Source organism: Erpetoichthys calabaricus, chromosome 8 (genome assembly GCF_900747795.2).
Source record: "Erpetoichthys calabaricus chromosome 8, fErpCal1.3, whole genome shotgun sequence".
In the NCBI taxonomy this organism is placed as follows: Eukaryota; Metazoa; Chordata; class Cladistia; order Polypteriformes; family Polypteridae; genus Erpetoichthys; species Erpetoichthys calabaricus.
The window spans coordinates 159,540,364-159,568,088 of NC_041401.2; the positions used below are offsets into that span (position 1 = coordinate 159,540,364).

The 27,725-nt window shown below is 38.5% G+C and overlaps 1 protein-coding gene across 2 annotated transcripts; it reads left to right on the plus strand.

Annotated features, from left to right (window-relative positions):
* The first annotated feature begins 971 nt into the window (after positions 1-971).
* On the plus strand, positions 972-11,126 carry maip1 (matrix AAA peptidase interacting protein 1). Of its 2 annotated transcripts, XM_028807665.2 has the most exons (5): positions 973-1,315; positions 1,557-1,628; positions 2,295-2,421; positions 5,135-5,285; positions 10,313-11,126. In XM_028807665.2, the coding sequence occupies exons 1-5, from the start codon at positions 1,019-1,021 to the stop codon at positions 10,389-10,391; spliced, it is 726 nt and encodes a 241-aa protein (XP_028663498.2). In that variant the 5' UTR covers positions 973-1,018; the 3' UTR covers positions 10,392-11,126. The 2 variants fall into 2 exon arrangements, with proteins under 2 accessions (XP_051787015.1, XP_028663498.2); XM_051931055.1 differs by lacking the exon at positions 1,557-1,628 and having other exon boundaries at positions 972-1,315.
* The last annotated feature ends 16,599 nt before the right edge of the window (positions 11,127-27,725 follow it).

The following is a 27,725-nucleotide window of genomic DNA, read 5'->3' on the forward strand; positions in this document are numbered from 1 at the left end:
ACAGAACTTTTATACATGCAAGCCACTTTCCTGCAAAGACTAGTGTGCATGTAGAAAAGAACTGAAAATCTCATACTGACCTTTAAGTATTTTGCACACTGCACTTTGACATTCTTTGATATCCTTCTGCTGTGAAACATTCTGACCTGTCATTGTTTACACGTCTTAACTATTATCAAACACTGATAATTTCTGTATTATTTATATCATTTATTTATTATATTACATATCTATTGATTATATTTAAATATCTAGATTGCATAATACCATACATTGTATCAATGTTCATATTGATTACTACACGTCAATATTGCTGATACTTCTTTGTCTTGTCTTTGCACAATGTCTTGTCTTGTTTGTGTTTTAATTTTAAATCTCAATTTTTTTATTTAATTTAAATTTTTTATTTGCACTTCATGTTGTTACACTGTGGACCCCGAGCTTCACAATTTCGTCTATCTGTATACTTGTATATGGTTGAGATGACAATAAAGTTCGCTTTGACGTGACTTTGAAATAACTAGAACACTTGGAAAGGCAGAATTAAAATTATGATGAAAGCATTGTTAAAAAGAAAAAAAAAACTAAATTTTTCCCATATAACTGCTTACTACAGTTTTTTTTCAGCTTTGTAACTTCTACATTGATCCGAAAACACATAAACTGGAAAATAACAGCTCATTTAATTAGGCTAGCAGTCCAATTAAAAACAGCAGTTGGTTGGAACAAAAACCAGCAGCCATAGCTGGCCCACAAGAGCATGTTTGAGAACCGTTGCTCTAAAGCCAGCATCCTCGAGATGCTCAGCCCCCTCCTGGCTGCAGCGTGGCCTCCTCGAACTATACAGTTGCATTCGATGGCGTAGACTCCACCTCCTCGACGCTCAGATGGTTGTGAGGACTGAGTGAATGGATGGGCGGCAACGATGAACCGCCGATCACCAGGGGGCAGTGACGATACAATGTGTGTATTTCACAGCGCCCCTCCACAAGGCTAGAAGGCGGGACTATAGTGGAAGATGATGGCGCTGCCCATGTTCCGAACTTGCAGAGCTGTGTGTCACTTGATTAAACGACCAGGGTGCTATTGGAGTTTGAGACTGTCGGCGGAGAAGAGAAATTGCTTTGTTCCCTTCGAGTGGAGTCGACACTATTGTTCGCAGGGCGACGATATTTCTAAAAACAAGCAAAAAGTGGTTGTGGTGGGCATTCCTAATCCTTTCATTTGGTTCAGAACCCGCATTTATTACTTTTTGATTCGAGCATACTTTGATCAGGAGTTTCGCATTGACGAGTTCAGCGATGGAGCCAAACAGGTGCGTTATTTTAAGCAAGAAACTTTGCGCCGTGGCATAGTTAAGAATTTTTTTATTCGTTTAAAAACGGTATCGTTTCTTTTCAGTAAATTGAGGTTGTCGTTGATCCGCATCCATCGAGTTAGTTGCATAAGGATGGTTTTAACCGAGGTGGTCCCATTGAAATCCGTGGTGTAAAAGCGGTTTTGCTGCCACATTCATCCTGAATGCATTTCATTTTCCGAATATTTTTTTTCGGCAGGCTTTTGCTCATGTTTCGAAGTTGCTGTCTCAATGCAAGTTTGACGCTTTGGATGGACTCGTAGCAAATGATGTAAGTATAGAGATGCTGCCAATAAAGAATCTGAAAACAGTCCTTATCATTTCTTAATTATTCCTACCAGACAGCGCGCTGTTCAACACATTAGCACACTGCAGATTGCCCGGTCCTGATTGTGTGGACTTGTTTAAGGAAACTTGTCAGCTCCAGCTGTCTGTAATCCACGACGCCTTCATGAAATTCGAAAAACTTCTTTCTTCACTTTTTATCGTGTATTTGTTATTTGAGACTGTATAATGTATTCATTTTTGGTGTCGGGTTATTTGACATTCATGTAATAAATGTAAAAACCTTTATATTAGTATAGTAGTTCTCCAATAGCTTAGTGCAGTTTTCTCCTATGTGTTCATCATTTTAATGAAACTTCAAGAAGAAAAAAGGGAAAAGTTGAAATTAATGGTATATTTTATAAATAGTAAGAAATGTATTTTAATTAAGAAATAGGCTGCATGCATTTTGGCCCAAAAGTGCCATACATTAATATTTGCAAACTCTGGACCTTAGTGAGAAAAAGCATGTTGTCCCAGTTAAATGAAAGGCTGAAATGAGTAAGATAACCAGGATCTCTTTTATTTCAAGAGTGTTTACCATAGAGAAATGTACGTTATTAATGGTGAATGAGTGTACTTGTTCACGGCTGATACCGTCCTTATTCTGCAGATGCTGGAGAAGATCAAAGAGAAATGCAGACTTCTACCTACAAATCACCTGCAAGCTTTGGCTGCTGATCTTTGTGACATCATGTACAGCACGCCAGGGGATATAGGCATCTATTATGATGATAATGGTGTGTGCCTGATGGGAAGGTATTTCTACACTCTAAAATGTATAAAGCTGGACTTCATTACACAGTGTGAAATGTAGCCTAAAACAAAACTAGAAAGCAAACATATTTTAAGGAGTCCAAATTTCGTGAGGTTAGTCATGTTGTATGTTGTAAACATATTTAAACTGGAAGTGTGCAGTGAAATGTGTTTAATGAATGTATAATAATGAATATTTCTGTTAATGTTAAAGATGTGGCAAATTTGTTTCAGAACAGTTTCATAGGTTTTGATTTAGATGTGCTGTTTTTCTAATACAGTTTTTTTTTTTCCCCCCCAAGAAAGCTTTATTTTTTTCAATTGCAGAATATTACTGTGCATTGCATTCATCAATTTGTTTCATTACTGGGCTATGGAGAGCCACAGCTTACTCCAGCCTAGAATCGCTTGTGTGGGGTCAATTTAGAATGCTTTTGTGATATGGCAGAAATCAGAGCAGTGAAAACCTATCTAGGTATGGGTATAATGTAGGAAAAATCCGTGCAATGTTCTGGCCAGGTTTTGATTATAGGACTTGGGACTCGTGAGGCAAAAGCACTGAAGCACTGCTTCACATTCTATTGGATTAAAAAAGTATTACATTTATTTAACACACTTGCGGCCAGACTTGTACTTCAATTAAACGTCTTGGTGTTTTTGTGTTGTTAAAGAATTAAACACTAATTATATACTGTGGGTTAAGAATGTTTGCTGTTGCCAAGGGTCAGGTGTTTGTAAAACTACTCTGAAATAGTCAGGCCTGCCATGTGTACAGCGATATACTTAGACACTATTGAGCAAACAAGAATATGATCCTTGAATAATGTATAATACCAAACACACTGTGGATGGATTGTTATTGCCTTCAGGAAGTGTAAAACAATTGCTATAATGGCCCTGTATTTGTAATGTCGTATGTCATGTTAGTAAACCTATAGGTAATAAAGATCAAATGCACTATTTTGTAAAGTTTTATATCATTTATTAAATAGTGTGTAGTACAGTGGTTAGTGCTGCCCCTACTGAATGTCTGTCCAGGCAGTGCAGGTGTGTAGTTTGCCCATTCTTCTTATGTCTGCATGGGTTTTCTGCAGACACTCCTGTTTTTCACCCTACATTTCAAAGTTGTGTATATTTGGTTAATTCTATACTTTTCCCAGTTTTAGAGGTACTGTGTTTAATGTGCTTGTAAAAACACAAATATTAATTTAAAATGAATTAATTTGATTTTTATTGGTGGTTTATGTGAGGGCTCTGCATCGGTCTGTCGTGGTGAAAAAGGAGCTGAGCCGTAAGGCAAAGCTTTCAATTTACCAGTCGATCTACGCTCCTACCTTCACCTATGGTCATGAGTTATGGGTAGTGACCAAAAGAATGAGATCGCGAATACAAGCGGCTAAAATGAGTTTCCTCTGCAGGGTGTCTGGGCTTTCCCTTAAAGATAGGGTGAGAAGCTCAGTCATCCGGGGGGGGCTCAGAGTAGAGCCGCTGCTCCTCCGCATCGAGAGGAGTCAGATGAGGTGGCTCGGGCATCTGTTCAGGATGCCTCCTGGACACCTCCCTGGTGAGGTGTTCCGGGCACGTCTAACTGGGAGGAGGCCCCAGGAAAGATCCAGGAAATGCTGGAGGGACTATGTCTCCCGGCTGGCCTGGGAACGTCTCGGGATTCTCTCAGAAGAGCTAGAAGAAGTGGCCGAGGAGAAGGAAGTCTGGGCATCTCTGCTCAAGCTTCTGCCCCCGCGAACCGATCTCGGATAAGCGGAAGAGGATGGATGGGTGGATGGTGGTTTATGTGATTGTAACTCCGAGTATCTACTGGGATACTTAATTTGACTGCACTCTTTCTAAATTGGACTCGATAGATAGATAGATACTTTATTAATCCCAGGGGGAAATTCACATACTCCAGCAGCAAAAAATATTAAATTAAAGAGTAATAAAAAATGCAGGTAAAAAAAAGACAATAACTTGAATAGTGTTCAACGTTTACCCCCTCTGGTGGAATTGAAGAGTCGCATAGTTTGGGGGAGGAATGATCTTCTCAGTCTAGACTAATATAGTTTAATAGGATGGAGTGGTGGCTCTGAGGCTAGGGATCTGCAATGGCAATCGGAAGGTTGCCAGTTCGAATCCCGTAAATGTCAAAAGGGACTCTGCTCTGTTGGGCCCTTCAGCAAGGCCCTTAACCTGCAATTGCTGAGCGCTTTGAGTAGTGGGAAAAGCGCTATATAAATGCAAAGAATTAATTATTATTATTATTATTATTAGTTTGTCATTTGGTTCTATTCAGGTGTGTTTTGCCCATAGGGCCTGAACTCGGTAAGAAGGAAGAATTTATTTTTCTCAGTCAATTACAACATTCAGCAAAGAAAAACAACATGCAGTTATTTGATTTTTGAGATTTCAGAAATTATAACTTTCAGAAGAGTAGCTTAGCAGTGTAAAGTTAAGACAACAGTCAGTGTCACCATGTTTTTAAGGAAGCTGGGTATGTATGGCTTGGCGTAGAGCCAAAATGTGTTTTTTAGGTATTTCCTTGTGAATGTATTTAAGTAAAATACTATAATTTTGCATTTAGATATTCCTATAAATCAGCTGGAGAGGAAAAGTTTATTTTTGGCTAATTTGTTGGATATGCTAAAGTTATGTTTTCTCTGATTCCTCCATTCCATTCCCATGGTTTTATCCCTCCACTAGGAAGAAAATTTGTCAGCATTCTTATGCGCTTCTGGTACCTGACTAGTGCACACATCCCAGAAGAAACGCCAGAAGGTTCTAAGGTGTTCCAAGTAGTGTTCAGAGATGAAGGGAGTGTTGAGACCAGGAAACTTATCACAGCCAATTATGAGTAAGTTCCTTTGAGCAACTATTTCAGCTTGTTTGTTATTATTATATTTGACAGTTTTAACAGTAAATCTTGAAATGAAAATATCTTAAATAGTTCAGTGCACCCTGACTGTTTCCTCTTTAAGCAGAATAAACATGAGGTTAATTCCCCAATAAATGTTAATTTCCATTATATTAGTAGCTTCAGCTAAAGTTTTGAATTAAGAATACAGTACACCCTCGGAATTTGTGGGGGTTATGTTCCTAGAGCATCCATGAATTGTGAAAAACTGAATTCTGGATGTGGTTAAAAAATGCCTATTTTTATAGTTTAAACCCTAAATATGCCCCTAAAGCACTTTCATTTCATTTCAACCTTAGCTTAATACATTACCTAAAAAAAAGAATGTAAAGGTAAACCCGTATGCTGTACAGTACTGTACTAATATGTTACCTGCAGTGCTAGAATGTAAAATACTCTGTTACCGCTATATGTACTGTAATTCATGCAAGTGCGTTTTCATTACAAGAAGCCTTAGAAGGTGCAGGGCGTTTCCACTGCATCTTGGGGCTTTAACCCTTAAACTGCTACATACTTGGGGGTTAATGTATCCCTGGACACCAAATACCCTAGGTTCTTGTCTATAAGCCGGACTCATGTACAGTGGTGTGAAAAACTATTTGCCCCCTTCCTGATTTCTTATTCTTTTGCATGTTTGTCACACAAAATGTTTCTGATCATCAAACACATTTAACCATTAGTCAAATATAACACAAGTAAACACAAAATGCAGTTTGTAAATGGTGGTTTTTATTATTTAGGGAGAAAAAAAAATCCAAACCTACATGGCCCTGTGTGAAAAAGTAATTGCCCCCTGAACCTAATAACTGGTTGGGCCACCCTTAGCAGCAATAACTGCAATCAAGCGTTTGCGATAACTTGCAATGAGTCTATTACAGCGCTCTGGAGGAATTTTGGCCCACTCATCTTTGCAAAATTGTTGTAATTCAGCTTTATTTGAGGGTTTTCTAGCATGAACCGGCTTTTTAAGGTCATGCCATAGCATCTCAATTGGATTCAGGTCAGGACTTTGACTAGGCCACTCCAAAGTCTTCATTTTGTTTTTCTTCAGCCATTCAGAGGTGGATTTGCTGGTGTGTTTTGGGTCATTGTCCTGTTGCAGCACCCAAGATCGCTTCAGCTTGAGTTGACGAACAGATGGCCGGACATTCTCCTTCAGGATTTTTTGGTAGACAGTAGAATTCATGGTTCCATCTATCACAGCAAGCCTTCCAGGTCCTGAAGCAGCAAAACAACCCCAGACCATCACACTACCACCACCATATTTTACTGTTGGTATGATGTTCTTTTTCTGAAATGCTGTGTTCCTTTTACGCCAGATGTAACGGGACATTTGCCTTCCAAAAAGTTCAACTTTTGTCTCATCAGTCCACAAGGTATTTTCCCAAAAGTCTTGGCAATCATTGAGATGTTTCTTAGCAAAATTGAGACGAGCCCTAATGTTCTTTTTGCTTAACAGTGGTTTGCGTCTTGGAAATCTGCCATGCAGGCCATTTTTGCCCAGTCTCTTTCTTATGGTGGAGTCGTGAACACTGACCTTAATTGAGGCAAGTGAGGCCTGCAGTTCTTTAGACGTTGTCCTGGGGTCTTTTGTGACCTCTCGGATGAGTCGTCTCTGCGCTCTTGGGGTAATTTTGGTCGGCCGGCCACTCCTGGGAAAGTTCACCACTGTTCCATGTTTTTGCCATTTGTGGATAATGGCTCTCACTGTGGTTCGCTGGAGTCCCAAAGCTTTAGAAATGGCTTTATAACCTTTACCAGACTGATAGATCTCAATTACTTCTGTTCTCATTTGTTCCTGAATTTCTTTGGATCTTGGCATGATGTCTATCTTTTGAGGTGCTTTTGGTCTACTTCTCTGTGTCAGGCAGCTCCTATTTAAGTGATTTCTTGATTGAAACAGGTGTGGCAGTAATCAGGCCTGGGGGTGGCTACGGAAATTGAACTCAGGTGTGATACACCACAGTTAGGTTATTTTTTAACAAGGGGGGCAATTACTTTTTCACACAGGGCCATGTAGGTTTGGATTTTTTTTCTCCCTAAATAATAAAAACCATTTAAAAACTGCATTTTGTGTTTACTTGTGTTATATTTGACTAATGGTTAAATGTGTTTGATGATCAGAAACATTTTGTGTGACAAACATGCAAAAGAATAAGAAATCAGGAAGGGGGCAAATAGTTTTTCACACCACTGTATAAGCCGGAGACCAAAAATCATACGAATTTTTAAAATAAAATCGTATCATAGATAAGCCGGACTCATGGATAAGCCGAACGTACTATAACCTATAACTAATAGAAGGGAGGGAGGTCAGTGGTCTCACTCGCACCCATTTAATTTCTTTAAGGGGGGAGAGAGTGTGAGATATTGGCGTCTCTCTCACTCCCTGCATGGCGCGGTTGGAGCGGCCGGAGCGCGTTCTTTCTGCTCTGGGCGTCGCCGAGTCAACACGCGCGCGTAGCGGTCATTTAAATTGTGATTTTATATGTTAGCATATTTAAATATATATCGCGGATTTTTTGCTGGTTCGCGGATTTCTGCGGACAATGGGTCTTTTAATTTCTGGTACATGCTTCCTCAGTTGGTTTGCCCAGTTGATTTCATACAAGGGACGCTATTGGCAGATGGCTGAGAAGCTAGATTGCTTACTTTTCTCTCACTCTTGCGCTGACTATCTGTGATCCTGACGTATGGGGATTGAGCAGGGGGGCTGTTTGCACACCTAGACGATACGGACCCTCGTCTAAAAATGCTGAAAGATTATCTTCACGTTGCTATCTTTTGTAAAGCTGATTCCTGAAAAGACATGCTGCACAGTGCTTCGCATACTTAAAAGCTCGAAGGGCACGTATTGATTTTTGACTGAAAAACAAACTCTGTCTCTCTCTCTCTCTTCCTGCTCCTGACGGAGGGGGTGTGAGCTGCCGCCTTCAACAGCTTTGTGCCGCGGTGCTTCGCATACTTAAAAGCCAAACAGACATATTGATTTGTTTGCTTCACTCCTTTGAAGAGGAAGATATGTTTGCATTCTTTTAATTGTGAGACGGAACTGTCATCTCTGTCTTGTCATGGAGCACAGTTTAAACTTTTGAAAAAGAGATAAATGTTTGTTTGCAGTGTTTGAATAACGTTCCTGTCTCTCTACAACCTCCTGTGTTTCTGCGCAAATCTGTGACCCAAGCATGACAATATAAAAATAACCATATAAACATATGGTTTCTACTTCGCGGATTTTCTTATTTCGCGGGTGGCTCTGGAACGCAACCCCCGCGATGGAGGAGGGATTACTGTATAAACCGGATTTATGTATAAGCCGATATTCTATTTTTTCATTTTCACAACTTTTTTCCTTAGATAAGCCGCGGCTTATAGACAAGAACTTAGGGTACTTTTTTGCTACACTTTTTAAGGAAATGTCACAATTCACAAAGAAAAAGTGAAATTTTAATGGAACACATTTTTTCATGCAAAGAGCATCACAATTACTGCAACACTAATCATTTCACACACTGCTAATGAACTGTTAAAACTTTAAAAAAAAAAACTACTGGAACAATATGTACAAGGTGCAACTGACGGCATTGATGAAATTCAGTAAATCACCATGCCAACTGCACAGAGGCCGACGCTGGCAGGCTAGTCTAGTGCAGCGGCTCAATCCCAGAGACAGTGAGGCTGCAGTGCTGCAGGGGCCGGCAGTGGTCATGAGCTGGCTGCTCAACGAATGTACGGCACTGACTGATCAGCTCCGGCATGCTGGTAAATTGCACTGGGAACTGAAATTAGCCGGTTACAACGTTCAATGAATGTACGTCGTCGAATATATGCGGCTCCTACGTGCTGGCAAATGGCACTGGGAAATGACTATAATTGGTTGCTGTGGTTTAAGGATTAAGAAGAACAAAACGGAAAACACAAGAACACTAAGCTGGAGATGCGTCACAGGGCAGCAGTCAATCAGCAGCAAGGAGAAATGAATAACGCTGTAGCAGTCCAGTGCCGCTAACATTCACACCATTGAGAAGCATTACAACTATGTTCAGGTCAACAACAGATATGTACTTCACAGTACTATACAGTACTGGACAATGTACACTACATTCCTGTAATACTGTATCTTTACTACAGCATGTACTGGGGTGCTATAGAGAATACGGAACAATAAACTTTTGATGTAGGTGTATGATTTCTATCTCTACTAATCATTTTATATATTCTTGGTTGCAGACAGTCACAGAACTGGAATCAAGTGAAATCTCTCAGAAGTTAGTGACAGTATGCCATTTTCCATTTCCAACTGACAGAACTCAACACACACAGATTAGCAACTTTGTATTCTGCAAACTGATTCACAATGCAGATGCCCCATGGGCACTTTGCTTATCTTGGTTACACTGCTACATAACCATCATTCAGTATGTTGATTTTTTTGTCTTCTGATACAGTGGTGCTACAACAATTATCTTTTTCAGCAAAACCAAAGAACGAGTCAAAATCTTCAGGAAGCAGGAGGCAGAAAACATTTTCATTAATATCAGTGGGGATGCATTAAAAGATAGTCAGCAACTGAACACTGCTCCTTCCTGTTCAGGACATACACAACAATGGTGCTTTGGAAAACATAGCCATTCTGTGCATTCACTATATTCTGGAGTACAGTACAGGACCATTGGTAATACTAGATTCAGGGACATTTTTATTCACAGTGCATAAAGCTAAGATGCCAATTATCTACAAGAGCACTGGGTTAAACCCACCGTGGAGAAATGAAGCAGCAGCACCAGTAATCGATGCCTCATTTGATATAAAGAGGTGGAATCGACCCCCAACAATGTTTAACATTATTATTGCAATCAAAATGATAAATGTGCAGCCTTAGATTGAAGTGTATGATATGTCACTAAATGTGAAAATGTGGACTTGGCTCAAAAGCAGTTAATAAAATGCCATTTTTTATCTTTCAGATTTCAAAGAGAATTTACACAAGGAGTTGCGCCAGACTGGACTATTACACGGATTGAGCACTCCAGATTATTGGATTAACCCTGGAACAAGATATGGAAGATGTGATCATTAACTCCTAATTTTTAGAAAACATTTTTCTTTAAATTTCTTCTATTTTGTATGGAGAAGCTAATTTTGACTACTTGACATCAATACTTTATTTGCCAAAAGTGAACCTTTCTTGGTTCTGTCCTTCTCTGTTTTATGGATATGCACAAATGGAATAGTTGAGTTTTCATATAAATGCACTTCTCATGTTTTCTTCTGAAACTATAATGATTCAACAATGTTTTTCTTGCGGACAATATTTTGGAATCTTTGTTCCAGGTAGTTTTTTAAAATTTGTTTTCTTACTTCCTTTAAAACATTTTGAATAAAATTAATGTGTTGCATGCTAATGTAAAAAAAATAGTACTTGAAACATTTAATCTGAGATTTGAAGTATTACTGAAGTATTATTATAATGGGAGTGAATCTGAGTGGAAATTAGTATTATTGAGGGCTTTCCAGTTTTGTAGGATTTTTTTTTTTTCCATGTTACAGGTTTACTATTTATAAAACAATAGTTATCAATTAATTCATTTTTTGTTGGTGGGTTTTTCACTGCACTAACAATAAAGTTGAAATCATAATACATTTGGGTGGATGAGCCTCTTCGATAAAATGCTTTTAACCCAAAAACTATTTTAAAAAAGCTTGTCCTTAATGGTTCTCTTTAACTTAACTTAATTTTAAATGTTGAATAAAAAAGGTCTTTTTTTTTTAATTCCAAAATGCTGCTTGTTGAATGTGTTTCCAGGTTTTATTACAACTTTTCCAAATTTACTTTGTATTTTAATAGAGATTGAAGATTTCTGATTATTAAGCAAGCAATAATCATCCAGAATTATTAATATTTGAAAAGTGGTGAGCAGGTCAGTTTGTAATGTCACAAGTGAACTGTAATATCTGTATTTTTTACCACCTGTTGTTTAGTGGCTAAAAACTACCACCGGGATTTTGATACTTTCAATGATTTATATGACTACTGAAATCATTGTTCCAGATTGTTCTAAAATGAAAACCTGCAGTTCATCATAAATAAGTGTTGTATATTGAAGAAAATAATTTAAGAAATTAATTAAGAAAACTTAATGGGTTTTTTAGTTTCCAGGGTGTTTAATTTAATTAAAAAGTACATAAGTGTAAAGTTTGCTTTGATTAGTTATAATTCCATTTTTATTTATTTTTATTAATGGTTAACCAAATTTTCCGTAATTCATAAAATACAACTTATTTTCTTTAAACCATGAATAGCATGTTGTGACATTAGCTGCAACAATACTATTAAAAATGTCTTCAGTCAAGATTCGCCCAAGTCAGGGGTCTTTAACTGTGTTACTAAGCAGCTTTTATTGCTGAAGGTTTGCAGCTACATTGGTGTTTGCAGCTCTGTTAGTTAATTATAATGTGGCTATTAGAAAAAAAATATTTAGGATGAGGAGATCTGTGTTATTGCAGATACTAACGGATTTGAATCTTTTGTTAATTGTTTTAAGAAAGGGACAAAGGAATAAATATCCAGCTGATAAACAATGTGACAAAGGATATCTTCTTTTAATGACACCTTTCACATGGTTTGGAAACTGATTTCAATAAAACCTGCATCCCAGTATAAGTTTTAGACCACTCACCTTTTATTCCCTTGTATAATTATGCCATAAATGTATGAGATTTCAGTCTGGCAACATAATCTACCATCTTGTGACAACCTGAAAATATGTCTTTATTGATATAAACCAGGTAGCAGTGGCGTAGCTAGGTGGGGGCAAGGGGGGACATCTGTTCCCGGGTGCAGCATCCAGGGGGCGGCAAATTTCCCTTCCCAATTGCATTTTGGTAAACGGGAAGGGGCGCAAAATCTTCAGTTGTCCCCGGGCACTGAAAACCCTAGCTACGTCTCTGCCAGGTAGGGCAGTTGTTTATCTTACAGTGTAGATGTATCTGAACGGTGGAAGAGTAAACAATGAAAATGACATGTTTTCTTAGTTAATGTAAACTCTTGTGATATGATTAATTTTTTCCTCCCCAACTTACTTAGGTTACTATTAAAGTAAACTGGTGAAATTTACAGATCTTTTTGCCTCACTGTGTCTTATATGCAAGTTAAGCATGTAGACAGTATTTCAAATGACACATACTTAAATCTCCACTACTCTAGGCTTGACTAAATGTTTTACCAATATCACAGTATATTTTGCAAATTAACCCTCAAGTTCAAATGTATTTCTTGTTGTCTCATTTAATGTAACATGATATGGTGGTATTGTTAGAGAAAAATCCATCCATCCATCCATCCATTTTCCAACCCGCTGAATCCGAACACAGGGTCACGGGGGTCTGCTGGAGCCAATCCCAGCCAACACAGGGCACAAGGCAGGGAACCAATCCTGGGCAGGGTGCCAACCCACTGCAGGACACACACAAACACACCCACACACCAAGCACACACTAGGGCCAATTTAGAATCGCCAATCCACCTAACCTGCATGTCTTTGGACTGTGGGAGGAAACCGGAGCGCCCGGAGGAAACCCACGCAGACACGGGGAGAACATGCAAACTCCACGCAGGGAGGACCCGGGAAGCGAACCCAGGTCCCCAGATCTCCCAACTGCGAGGCAGCAGCGCTACCCACTGCGCCACCATGCCGCCCTAGAGAAAAATCCTGGGAAGAAATAGCAGTTATAAATAGTGACAGTGTACACAGATAATCTGTAAAGTTTTAGAAGTCAGGGCGGCACGGTGGTACAGTGGTAGCTCTGCTGCCTCGCAGTTGGGAGACCTGGGTTTGCTTCCTGGGTCCTCCCTGTGTGGAGTTTGCATGTTCTCCCTGTGTTGGCGTGGGTTTCCTCTGGGTACTCCGGTTTCCTCCCACAGTCCAAAGACATGCAGGCTCGGTGCATTGGCGATCCTAAATTGTCCCTAGTGGATGCTTGGTGTGTGTGTGCCCTGCGGTGGGCTGGCGCCCTGCCCGGGATTTGTTCCTGCCTTGCACCCTGTGCTGGCTGGGATTGGCTCCAGCAGACCCCTGTGACCCTGTAGTTAGATTCCACACTTCTAAATCTATCCATCCATTACCCAACCCACTCTATCCTATTTGGTTTTCAACATTGTATTTTTCTCACTGAATGTTATCAGTTGTTCGAGTACAGTATATGTTATTTTACAAGGAGTTTGAACATCCAGATTATAGAATATTTTGATTAATTTACATTTCTTGTAATATCCCTGAATTAAGAATCGGTTACTCACTCATTGATTGTGCCTCTTTGCTTGCGAACAGTGCTACAAAGACATTTACTGTCGTTACTCATTAACTGCTCACAACATTGTGGAGGTTTCGCCTACTTTTCCTTACAGAACTATTTCAACGTTGTAACGTGTAGATTTTTTAAGAATCTTTAACCTTTCTACTGCCTGTGAAATAATGCTTTATTTAAATCCATTTTTTTACCCTCTGATGTAAAAATTCTATGTATTGTCATCATGAGCTGAGTACTGGACGCTACAATCCACTTTTCACTGGTCGATCTGTCTGTGCAAATTGTCATTAGATTGGAGGTTAATAAACATCAGCCCTCAGATGGCTGAAGTACACTATTTTCATGTACTATCTTGTAAAGTAACATAGTATCCTCAATCCTATTTGATCCAGTTCATGGTCACAGGCAACCAGAGCCTATGCAAGTAGCGCAAGGGACAAAGCCGTTACTTTGCCTATTTATCCATACTCCCACACTCCTCTGACTGGGCTAGTTTGGAATTGCCAGTTAATGTAACCTGCATATGTTTGAGGGTGTAAACTTGTGCAGACACAGGGAGACAACATGGACAACAGCTGTCTGCATGATTCAAACCAAGGTTTGAGGATCCATGAGAAGGCTGCACTATTAACTGGCCCACCATACAGGGAGATAAGTTGCATCATTCTTATTAATGTTTATATTCCTCTCTACAAATGGGGATGCAGCAACGAAAATGATTTACACTGTTGCCAAAATTCTAATAATGACTTTTCAGAACTTGGAAGGAACAGTGACAAACTTTTGTCAGTCTGACTCGTTCCACTCGTGGAAGTAACACACTGGACCTGCTCTATTGAAGTTTTAAAGATGCCTTTAAATGTAAACTTCTAGCATCTTTGCATAGTTCTGACCACAACCTGGTATATCTTATTCTGAATTACAACCCTGCTATTAAATGGTAACTTGTTAACACCAGGATAGTGATGACGTAGACAGAGCATGAAAAGTTGAAATGGCTCTGAATGACTGCTTCCAAATCACAGACTGGGAAATGATGTGTGAGTTGCATGGGAATTGCATTAAGAAGCTCAGTCACTGCTTTATAAAGCATATTAACTTTTGTTTCAACACTGTGGTGACCCTCAAAGACTATGTGTTACTTTCCGAACAACAAGCCCTGGACTAAGGAGCTACTGTAAAAGGTCTCCTGAATGAGAAAAAGATTTAACCCTGGAGACAAAGGGGCTCTGAAGGATGCACAGTAAGTGCTAAAGAAAGCAATGATTGGAAGAAAGGAAGCTTGCAAAGCTAAAATAGAAAACAAACACACTCAGAACATGAAGGTTGCCTAGAATGTGTTGTGTATAGTTACTGGACTCAAGCAATCCAAGGCTTAGGAAGTAGAAGTGGCACCCTGAACCAATTTTTAAGTAGAATTTCCCTCCCATTCCACCTTACTCAAATGACAAGTCTCTCCACACAATCCCTACAACATCAACAATTTCTATCACATCAACTGGAATAACAGGCTGGAACCGATGGTGTCAAATATCACTTCTTCCAGCGAACATATTATGAGACTCAAATTAAGGCACTCACTGGGTGCCTTGTCTGTTGTCTCGGTGTATGCGCTGACCGTGGTGAATGATGTCTCAGTGAGGGAGACATTTTATTTGCAACTTCACTGAGTTTTTGATAGATGCCCACAAGGTTACACTTCTCTGGTCATAGGTGACTTCAATGTGACCAGACAGTACTGGCTATGAGGATTGCGTTGATGCCCATGGGTCTGGTGACCATGGTTAAAGTGGCTCCAAGTTCCTTAATTTTGCAAAAGGCAAGGTGCTGTGAATCTCTGGATCTTGGTTCCATGGCCCTGAGCTACATCATTGGTCTTGGTATTCCAATACTGGTGGTGTAGTGAATGAGATTGATTGCATCCTCATGGGCAGACGCTGGATGTTCCTACAGAACTGCAGTGTCTACAGAAGTGTCCAGTTTGTGAATTTTGACCACAGACTTATTACTCTGAAGATCCAGCTTAGTTTCCGTAGGCTACCACGTACTAGGAGAATGAGGCTGGACCAGGCCGGACTCCAAATGAGTCTCCACGCAGTTTGAACCTCTCCAGGCTGGTGGTAAGGCTGTCCTTCTGGCATTGCAAGCCATCTTTGCTTGCATGTGGGAGACAGGCATCATCTCATCAACTGACTGGAAAACGAGACTTGTCCCTGTACAGTGATTGCCTGGATTGTGGCAGCTATAGGGAGATGACACTGCTCTCTGTATTAAGTAAAGTCCTTGCTAGGGTCATCATTAATAGGATCTGTGATCACTTGTTCACTTACCAGCGACTGGAGCAGTCTGGTTTTACGACTAAGAAGTCTATTATCGAAAACATTCTCACACAGAGGGTTCTCATAGAGCGCAAACACGAATATCGGAAGAGTTTCTTTGTAGCATTTGTCAGCATTCATAAAGCATTTGACTCAGTTGATCGAGCTGCCCTGTGGGATATTCTGAGACTTTGCGGAATCCCCCCCAAAATTTCTGGATACAATGTTTGGCCTGTATACTTTTACTGTCTTTTACTGTGAGTGCTGGGCAGAGTGGAGGAGGCAGAACCTCTGCATTTTTCCCAGTTGATTCTAGGGTTCATCAGGGGTATGTTCTTGCTCCTACTCTGTTCAGTGCTTGCAAGGACTGGTGTTGGGCAGGGTTGTGGGATCCAACAGCTGGGGGCATCTGCTGGTGAAGAAATATTCACCAATCTTGACTTTGCCGACGATGCTGTGATGTCAATGGAGACTCTAATCAGGGCTCTTGAGAGACTGAGCAAGGAGTCTGATTGTCTGCGCTTGTGAGTGTCCTGGATAAAAACTAAGGTCCAGGCCTTTAATGACCTCTTGGGAACATCCATCAGCAGTGTGTCTGTCTGCGGAGAGAATATTGACCTCATCAAGAGGTTTACTTACCTCCACATTGACGTTCATGTCTCTGGTGACTCTTCCTATGAAATCAGCTGACGGATTGTGGGAGCATGGGGGGGGTCATGTGATCGCTGGAAAGGTGTGTGTGGGGCTCTCGATATCTCTGCAAAAGGACGGATGTCCAGATCTGTAGAATCCTGCTGCTTGCTGCTTTGGTATCTGTTTTTTATGGTGTGGTATCTGGTATATGGACCTGAGACAATGTCTGGACTCTTTCGGTACTGTGTCTCTTTGGAGAATCCTTGGGTACCAGTGGTTTCACTTTATGTCGAATAAGCAGTTGCTCTCGGAGTCCTGAATGAAGCACATTACCTGAATTGTGAGGGAGTGTTTATTATGGCACTACAGCCATCTGACAAAAAATACAAAAAAGAAATACTGTACTTGAGTAAACAACGTAAAAAAATTAAAATTGACAACATCTAATAATGATAATATTTATTCAAATTTTTCATTATTTCTTCTGATTACCTGTTGCAATTTAAAAGAATACACTTTCCAGGAAAAACAAAAAAAAAAACAGGAATTGATCAAATGCAGGAATGTTTTACTCATGGACGATTGAGTCACATGTTCAAGAGTAAGCAGCTCTGAGGACCTAATATTATATAGTAATCAATATAGAATAAATTGAGATGTTTTTGTCATTTTTTGTCTTCTTTACAAATGTAAAACTGTAGAATTATAAATCAAATCGATATACCTTAAAGCTCTTTTCAAAAAGTTAATATTGAATAGTAACGTAATGATTTACTTCATGAGGTAGAAGTACAGTACATAATAAACAAGAATAGTCGTGTCATATATTTAAAACAATTAAAATGTATGCTTTAACTTAAATGTTTGTCTAAATATTCTCATTTGTAGTAGAAATTTGTCATTTTTCACCCTCTGGTAGAGGTCTCTAGACTGCCAGATCACTAGCAAAAGATCAAAAAATCAAAAATACCATCTTATTCCTGATCACTGACTTGTCTAAAATGATCTTCCACATGCTTATTTTTAAAATTTGTCATTTTGAACCTTCTGGGAGTGGCTCTTAGAGGGCTGGGACCACTGATAAAGAATCAAAAATCCAAAATATTATCAGAGTTGTGATCAACAACCTCAAAATGGCATAAAACTACGGTCCTTATGCCTAAATTACTGATCCCTATTTTTGTCAGTTTTGTGAAAACGAGTAATTTTGACCCCTTGTATCCCATTATGGGATGAACTCCTGAGCTTTGTTAACATGGCATTCACAACTTCAAGTCAAAATGAGTCGAATAGCATATGGGAGTTTTCTAGTATCGATAAGTCAGGAGGTGTTGGACAAAAAAAAAAAACTGAAGTGATATTAAAGCAGTAAGTACTTCTTATGTTCAGAAAATGTGGTCGTCTTGCCGTTAACAATTGCTTGGTGTCACCAATATGTAACACCTCTGTGAAATGCTGTGTAATATGAAGTGTTTCATTTTACTGTTTCCATGAAGGAAATAAAACATTTAGATACAATATCTCCATCTTTGCATAAAAAGCAGCTAGAACAATGGCAGTGTGCTCAGAATATAAAGTGTTTAGTTAAATCTAAACCTGTCCTGTCACAATACTTAATGCTTGTTTTTACTTCTTTATTATCTTCTATTTTATTATTTTGGAACCACAATTGTACAAATTTTATTTGATATGTTTAGACAGCAGTGAATTATATGTGCTTTGTATCTGTTTTGTACCGTTTCATTTCATCCTTTATTATTTAAATAAAGCCTTCTTTAGTAAAAAGAAAGGTATTGGTTAAGTCTGTTATACATACTGTACAATTCCATGTTAATGGTGCAGTCTTTGTTTTGTCCACTAGGTGTCACTGTTCATTTTCTATGAAGCCGTTTGGCTCTGGAAAGATGAATTAAAATTTGATTCTGAGTTGAAGCGGAGTGGCGTTCCTGTCTGTAATGATGACAATCATCACTGTCCGTTCATCCACACTGAGAGTAAGTCTTCACAATATGCTGCTGCATAATCTTCAGGTCTTTCTTGTGCATCTTGTGAGGTGTTCTATACACATAACAAACAAAGCAGCAGATAAAGGACATCCTGGTTTAATATCTCTTTGGGTATTTATTTCTTGTGACAGGTGCCCATTTATCACCACCTTATTTGTTCCTAGTTTGAAACATCTTTCCATGACATTCCTTGTTGCCACCTGAATTTCCATTATCGTGAAATTGACCCATATGAACTGATGATCTATCAGCTTTTCCTAAATCAATATTCAACACTCCTAAAAGAAACTGTTTGCTCTTTGAGTACTCAAACATGTCCCTTATCAATATATGATGACGTTCCAAGGATCTTCCTAGTACTGCACATGCCTGCTTTGTTTCAATAAATTCTTCAGTGTTTCCTTTAAACTCTTCATCAGCACTTTGCTCCAGATACCATAATTCTAACAGAGCAGAATTACTGGTCGCTGATCCAAAATTTCTGTGGAGTTCCCTTCTTTGGAAATAAATTCTCCTGGACTCTGGTACCTCCTAGCCTTCCATAATTTCTTGAAATTTTTCAGCTAGATTCTCTTTTAATAGATTCAAAAAAACTTCATAAAACTCAACTGACAGTCCGTCTGTTTGTAGTCTTACCCTTCCTACATGCTTTTATCACCTTGTTGCTATCTTCTCTTCTACTCCTTTCTGTTTTTCTTCACTTAACACCTCATGAGTTCCTTGTAATGCTTCTTCTCTGTTCTGTGGTTTTCCTATATGGGTCTTTATAAAATATGTGTGCTATTTCAATCTTTTCTTCTTTGTCACGGGTGTCCTGTTTGATACTTTAATTGTTTTATGTAAGTCCGTTTCCTCCTTTCTTTTATTCTTTTAAAGATTAAATGACAGCATGTTTATCTTCCAACATTTCTAGCATTCTACTTTTGAATTTCACCTTTTCCTCCTATTTTCCTCCATACATCCACGTCCTTTTCCTAATTCTCTACCGTAACATCCCATAATGCAGGTATGTGTGCTCTGATCAGCGTTGCCCCTCTAACAAATACATTAATGGGGCATACTAACCAGACATAACTGATAGCATTCAGCAAACCTGTGTCATGGTGCTGACACATTGCATCAGCCTGGGGATGAGCCACCTCAGTATGTGCTGGCATTCCATCATTCAAATGGACAACTTCTGTGCCAGCTGCAGGGGAGCTTAGAAAAACTGCATGTCTGCCAAAGTCACGTATCAATTCCAACTAGTGAAGCAACAACATGTGGTACTTTTAACTTTTAAGCAGTGAACTGCCTAAACGATGGACTGACGAGTGAGAATCCACTGGCACTCTGTGCTAGCGGGTGCTGTAAGCACATTTGACTGATTGAGTTCCTTAGAATGTCTATTAAATAATTTATGGTGTGGAAAATATTATTTGTCTATTAGTATTAAAGCACTAGTCTTTCATTTTTTTATTGAGGGCTGTAATAGGACACTCAGAAAAAAAGAAGAAACATGAAGGAAAAAAAGAATATTGGGACAACACCAACCTCACCAGCAAACCCAATACACAAGCTCTCAACAGTGATGCCTCAAAGCCAGTGATGTCTTGCAACTCGTTTTCTGACAGACTTCATGACTGACACAAATTCGATTTCATCTCAGTAGAAATTAAGCTGTCCGAAGAGAATTCCCACCCTTACCCTAGCATTCCCTGAAAATTTCCAGTGGTCGAGCAATGGCAAACTCAGAGTGCATAGATAGCCACCTTTCTTTCTCAGCAAGCAGTGGTTTTGCCACTTTTCAATAACAGATCAGATGACCCAGAACAGAAGTTTAATGAAAACTCCATTGTAATCGCAGGAGTGAAGGATGTGGTCACTGAGAATTTGAGGCAGATTGAGGAAACAAAGGCAGTAATTGACTTCACCTGGACCAAAATCAACAAAAATTAAAAGCAAGACTACTTCTGCCTTAGAAGAGAAGTGAGTTTCCTACTTGGAGGATTATTAACATCAATGGAATCTAAGGATGTATGACATTGTAGTAAAGAAAGATGTACATCAAGAAGTCTGCAGGTGTGCATGGTTCTCCTCCCAGCGGCCAAGAATAATCTAGCAAAAGCTTATATGGAGCCTCTTGTAGGGTCCTATGTTCCTTCTCAAATCTGCTGGCTTCTAGAGAGTCCATGGTATCAAATCTCAGTCCAGACTCTTTCATGTGTAACACCTGACTGATGGGAGAAGCTACCCACCGTCATTTGAAATTCTGACTCTTTCAATTTGTATAAGAAGCATCTGAAGACTCTCTTGGTTGGTGAATTTCTGTCTAACAGACATTAGTTAATAGGTTTTATAAACCAGGAGTCATAACTTGATGGTATCTTGTTCTGATGATCAATTTTGTAAACTTAACCCGTGCCACTTGTTCCCAAACAGTCCCCCAGACTAATGTTATTTGATTATGTTAACCTCTTTTATAAGTTGCTTTGGATAAAAGCGTTTGCTAAGCAAATAAATGTAAATGCAAATTAATTGACGTGGTACACAGAACTGGCCTTTTAGATTCCAAATAATAACAAACCCAGTGGAATCATGTTTGAGTTTTCTTCCCAATTTCATCGAGATGCTGTTTGGTGAGTAGCAAAGAACTCCATTCACTTTAAAGAAAAATAACTAAAAGAAAGTGAAGGGTTTGTACTTCTGTGGACTGTGGACTGTGGTGGAAAAAGCACAAAAAGAAGACAAGATGGGATATTTTTTGGTGGGGCAAGCTGTTGTGAATGGTATTGAAATATCCCTTCCTTGAAATAGAAATGGTATTCCCCCTTTCATCACTACCTTACATATGAGATATCTTCTTTGGTAACTTCTTTTTCTTGTATAACCTTTCATTAGACATTTAAACCACAACTTTAAAATTGTCAAAGCTGATTGCATGTTTTTTAGGATAAAGCTAAGTGGACTATAGCTTTCTTTTTACAAAAATTGAGAAAACATTATTAAATCCCTTGGACATTTTGCTGCAGATACCATGACCAATAGATGTCAGGAATGTTCTTTGCCTTGGGATTTATAATACAAAAAAAGAAGAAGTTTAAACCTAATTTTTAATGAGTAGATTCTAGTTTACTAACTCAGTTTATTAGAGCTCTCTTATAGTGAACAGTTTATTTTGTCTGTAGCTCCTTTATTATGTTTGAAAATGCAAAAAAATGGAGTGTTAAAATCAGATTTTCTTAATTCTTTGCATCATAATGGGCAAGTAGATGGCAATTGAGGTGTCCTTTTTTGACTTTTGGTTCATTCTTGTTTTCAAATTACATTAACAAACACTGTAAGAACGGAGTAATAGCCTCAGATTATTTGCTTTATTCCCATATTCAATGATATATACTGTTATTTGATGGGTCTTCTGTTCACATTTGTGCTTAAAGTCTTATTTTTTTCCTTTCAGGTTTCCTTAAAGCAAAACACTCATTTCAATTGTTCTAATACTTTATATTTCCTAGTTATTTTTTCTTTCTTTCTCTAGTTTTATATATTATTCTGTTATCTCTCTTAATGGAAGAAGATTAAGAAGCCTAACAAGCAAAAAGCTTTATTTTGAATCTTATCTTAAACAATTTAACACTGATTTCTTCTTTTGACAAGAATGTCACTAACTATGCCAGACGTTAATTTCTGGAGATCACAGTGACTTTGAGATCTCTGGTTGTCTAGTGGGACGACACCTTCGACTGGTTGTCAGTATTTTGAAAAATTGCTTCAAAGTGAGGGTTTTGCTAACTGATTGTGACAAAGAAGGCTATTATATTTGCCTCTTTATGGAACCTGCAAACACAACATGCTTCCTGATTGTTTACAGGTTTACTTCATATTCAGAAAGCAAAGCCTTTTTGCCTTAATTAGAGGGAAATGTACTTAATTTATTATCCAAGTTTTGTAATTCTTCATTAGTTTCTGGGGGACAGTTTAATGCCATGTCGGATAGAAGCCTGGACAAATGGCCTCCACAGGTTTATAAGTCGAGTTCCTATTTAAAGATGTCTAAAAACATATTTGGTTTGTATTTTGAAAGAAACCAGTCCTTCTCAAAAGTCATTTACTCAGAATAACAAGTCACTCTCACATCTATTATAAGTCGACTTTTGGCTTACCTCTAAGGAATTACAGAATCATTCAATAAGCATTGAACCTTCACCATTCTCTGATTATAAAACTGTTTTATTTTCATTTCTTTATTACTTTCTATTAGCTTGCTTAAAAAATCCTCACATTGGAAACTGAATAAATCTCTCTATTATAAAAAAAAAATCCTGCAGAGAAACAGTAGGGTGTTGAGATGTGATCTTCACGTTAAGATCATGGAAGACACTTAAAAGACCCGCGAGACTAAAGAGACTGGCCATGGAGCGTCTCGCGGGGACTTTAAACATGAGACTTTGTGCCAAGAGATTGACCCAGGACTGTCTTGCGATGATGTAGAACATGAGATTCTTGCAAGACACGCCCTACTTACAACCAAATAAGACCACGGTCATCAAAACTCTCAGTCGTGTTTTGGCTTTGAGCACACACAGATCCAGGGCTCTCAGCGCATATAAAGCGTATAAGGACAATACGTTATAGATAAAACGTAGACGACTAAGCAAAGAAGAAAGCAGCGCGGATAAAAGAGACTCAAAAGTGTTGAAGAGACAAAAAAGAAAAAGAATAATCTAGGTGCAAATTCAGAAAATAATGAAAGAAATTATCAGCCCGGAACAAGTGAAATTGAAAAAAAGCACGTCCAATCCGGATGTTAGCGCTATACACATGCAGAGCAGGTTAGAGATTATGAAAGCAATGGAATTCGAAAGCACATGATACACATGTGGAGAAAGTTAAAGAATATGAAAGTAGGAAAATTAGAAAGTATAAAAAAATGAAAGTAAAGATCGCAGTAGCGCAAACAAATGGAAATTATTACTTGAAAAAGGGAAAATAATCAACATGGGCCAGGTGTCACTGAAACAAAAGCAGGATAAAGCGAGGTCAGAAATGAAAGACAGAGTAGAAAACAAAGTAAAATGTCATAAAGAGGTTAAAAAACAAGGGGGCAAAACACATGCAGAGCAGGTTAGAGATAATGAAAAAAGTGGAATTCAAAAGACTCAGAAAAAACGTAGGCACGAAACACATGCAGAGCAAGATACAAAATATGAAAGCAGAAAAAATTACAGTGTCAAAACAAAGAAAGTAAACATTGCCTTAGAGCAAAGAAAGAGAAATTATTACTTGGAGAAATACCGAAAAGGCAAATAGAGAATGAATATATGGACATAGGTGATATGTAAGAAGTACGTAAATATTGTAAGGCTTTGAAGTTTAAGTCAAGAGAATTTCAAAAACGGAGTTTACCTCACATGCGTTTATTGGTTACTTTGCAAAAGAAATTATTAACTGCTGATGATGTACATCGTTTTGGCTGTGCTGAAATTCCAAACAGAGAAACCTATCCTGAATTATGGTACAAAGTCGTTAAACACATCTCACGGACTTCATTAAAAAGATTCAGCACACTGGGACTCGAAAGATTCCAAATATTGTTTTTACAGAAGTTCAGTTTGTTCCCAGTTTCCTTATTAAACAATGCTTGTAAAATTATTGCCTTAATTTTGGCCAAAATATTAAAATGTGTATTATGTGCAATAATATATGAAACTCAGTCAGGATTTATGCAAAATAGACTTTTTACTAATAATACCAGCTTGATTTTAAACATGCAGGATTATTCTGACTTTATTTAAAATGACAACTTTATTATTTTTCTGGATTACTATAAAGGCTTTGATTTATCAGATCATGAATTTATGTTCCAAGTGTTGCTTTGGAGATTTATTTTTAGGACAGTGAAAATGCAATACATAAACTGGAACAGAAGTTATACAGTGGAATCTTCCCAAGATTTATTCTAAATTGTTGTGTCTGCAGGGTCCCCAATCCCCGCTTATCTGTTCTTAATAGCTGCATAGTTTCTAAATTTACATAGTAAAGCAACTGCATTAAAAGACAGTACAATTGCTGGCAAAGAATTAATGATTAGTCAACTGGCTGATGATGGTGTCTCATTTCTAAAAGACACCCTCAGGGTATCAACAGCACTCAATACTCCAAAGTGTCTGGTCCACCGAGGCATCCTTCTTCATGTTCTGGTGTTACTTAGCAAGTGCAAACGTCTTCCAGTTAAGAACTGCATGGTGTCATCTATTTGTAACACTTCTGTGAAACATATCTGGGGATTAGAATAGTTAATGATAATAAATCAAGTACACAAGAAGAGTGTATTAATTTACGTTTTAGTTCTCTTAACCATACTTTTAAAGTAAATTGTTGAATAGATGTTATGAAGTGGGCGGCACGGTGGCGCAGTGGGTAGCGCTGCTGCCTCGCAGTTGTGAGACCTGGGGACCCGGGTTCGCTTCCCGGGTCCTCCCTGCGTGGAGTTTGCATGTTCTCCCCGTGTCTGCGTGGGTTTCCTCCGGGCGCTCCGGTTTCCTCCCACAGTCCAAAGACATGCAGGTTAGGTGGATTGGCGATTCTACATTGGCCCTAGTGTGTGCTTGGTGTGTGGGTGTGTTTGTGTGTGTCCTGCGGTAGGTTGGCACCCTGCCCAGGATTGTTTCCTGCCTTGTGCCCTGTGTTGGCTGGGATTGGCTCCAGCAGACCCCCGTGACCCTGTGTTCGGATTCAGCGGGTTGGAAAATGGATGGATGGATGTTATGAAGAACCAAACATGTTTTATTTGGAACAATCATAATATTTTATTCAGAAATATTTTTTTTATTTTAGGAACAGTGGTTCAATGCAGGTACAAAACTGGTGAATCGTCTAATACATAAAGCAGGCCTGCTGTACAGTTACATGGAATTCTTATCAAGACACAACAGGCCTGTAACCCTAAAAGATCTCACAACTGTACTTGGTGCTTTTCCATTTGGCATACGTATGTTGTTCAGAAATTCAGAATAGGAATTCACCTTTTTCAGTATCCTCTACTGAACCAATTGAATTTTAAATTGATAAGATTTGTTTTACCATTTCTGGTAGAAAGAATGATAAAATAAGAGGCTTATTTCTTGGCAATATAATTTCTGTCCCATTGATAATCTGTTATTGGAAGAACTTCAAAATATAAACTGGCAAAAAGTTTGACTGCTACTGGAAAAAAATAAAACAAAATATTTTTTTAAAGATAATTAATAAATATCCTGCTAGAAACATAGATGTGACATTGATGTAAAATTTTCATTTTATAACTTATATCCAGAAACTAATCTGTATTTATATAGGACCTGCTTTTATACTCAAACTTTGGAAAGACATTAACATCTTCATTGGTAACAATAAATATTATTATGTTTTATCCCTTCTTTTAGAAATATTATTTTTAGTTGCTATGAGCATGAAGATAGTGAAGAGAATGCTTTCTTCCTTATGAATTTAATTTTACTTTTAGGAAAATTTCACAGCCTAAATACAAATTTACAGATAGAAAATGTAATTTTATCATTTTTATGAAGGAAATTAAATTAAATTTAATTATTAGCTTTAATCTATTTCTATCCCTTTGTACTTTTTACTTCTTTTATTTGTCTTCTTTCACATGTTTGAGCATATTTAAAGAGAAAAGATGACTCTGGGGTGGTGGACTTAGAGACACAGTTTCACAGAAAAAGTCATATCTGAAACTGGAAAATAAAAAGAAAAGTTTAAATGGGCAAAAGAACACAGACATTGGATAGGTGATGAGTTTTACATAAAATCATGGAGTCTGCAAAAATGTATTATCGTAAGCATCCTGAAGTCGTCCTTTCTTTGTTGCAGATGACATTGGCATTTTGTGAGTATTTAATGAGGACCTGTAAGCCATTTGTTCCCCATATTATAGACTCTGATGTCCTTTTCCTCTTTTTCTAGCCTGATCAGATCTAGTCTACCCTCTTCTCTCAAGACAGTAATAGACACCTTTGCATGAAATATTCAGTTTCTTGGCTATCTGTCACATGGAGTAATCTTCATTTCACAAAAAAACAATTGGGTGACATGTTTATTGAGAAAGCTGGATTCATATTGATCTTTTTTTTTGAGAATGGTGGTATCTTACAACCTAACCCAAACAACTAATTAAGGATAAGCTAAGAGGAATGGCTGCTGAAAATGGTGCTTTGCAGTCATAAGTGAATAAAAAATTTAAAATCAGTCATTTCAAGTAGTTATAGCCCTTAGAAACAGATATACTGTAATGTCTTGGCTATATTTTAAAATCAGTTTAATGAAACCTTGATAAAAAATATCAATTTCTCTGAAAAAACATGAAATTCCTGGATGTGTACAAAGTTTTGACTGGGAGTATATGCATATATATATTGTGGCCAACTGGGGTGCGTACAGCCACCCTAACCCGACACAGACAGGCAGAGACACAAATTGCCACACAACACGCGTTTCTTCTTCGCTTCCCCAAAGTACAACTCAACTCATAGAGCACCACAACACAGCCCTTCCTTCAGCTGCAAATTCCCAGTCCTTCTGCCTCCACTCCTCCCTTGTAAGCTTCGTCCTTCTTCCTCCCAACTCTGGCTCTCTGAATGGAGTGAGGTGGCTCCTTTTATGATGGTTCTGGGAGTGTTCCAGGTGGCTCATTAATTGGACCTGGAATCACTCCCAGGTCAGGTAAGAGCCAAATGAAGGGCTCTGCAGCTCCCCCTGGTGGCCCCCACAGAACCCAACAGGTCTATGCCAAACTCCAACTCATACCCTGCAGGAATCCATGGTGCCACAGCTGCCCAGGAAAACTGCACCTCTAGCATCCCAGGGAAGGTGTTGCCTTTGCCGATGCTCCCTCCCCTGGTCCTTCCATACAGTTAGCGTCCCGGCCCGTATGTATGTAAATGCCTTGTATATTTATATACAGTATAATGCACTCATTAGCCATTATATTAGGTACACTGATTCAACTGCTTGTTAACACAAATATCTAATCAGCCAATCACATCGCAGCAACTCAATGCATTTAGGTATGTACACATTGTCAAGAAATCCTGCTGAAGTTCAAACCAAGCATCAGAATGGGGAAGAAAGATGAT

Bases quoted from the DNA above. Each gene is read 5' to 3' on its own strand.
- maip1 (XM_028807665.2), top strand. From the start codon at position 1,019: ATGATGGCGCTGCCCATGTTCCGAACTTGCAGAGCTGTGTGTCACTTG. The intron at 1,316-1,556 runs GTGCGTTATTTT...TTTTTTCGGCAG, and splicing joins TCAGCGATGGAGCCAAACAG to GCTTTTGCTCATGTTTCGAA. The intron at 2,422-5,134 runs GTGTGTGCCTGA...TCCCTCCACTAG, and splicing joins CATCTATTATGATGATAATG to GAAGAAAATTTGTCAGCATT.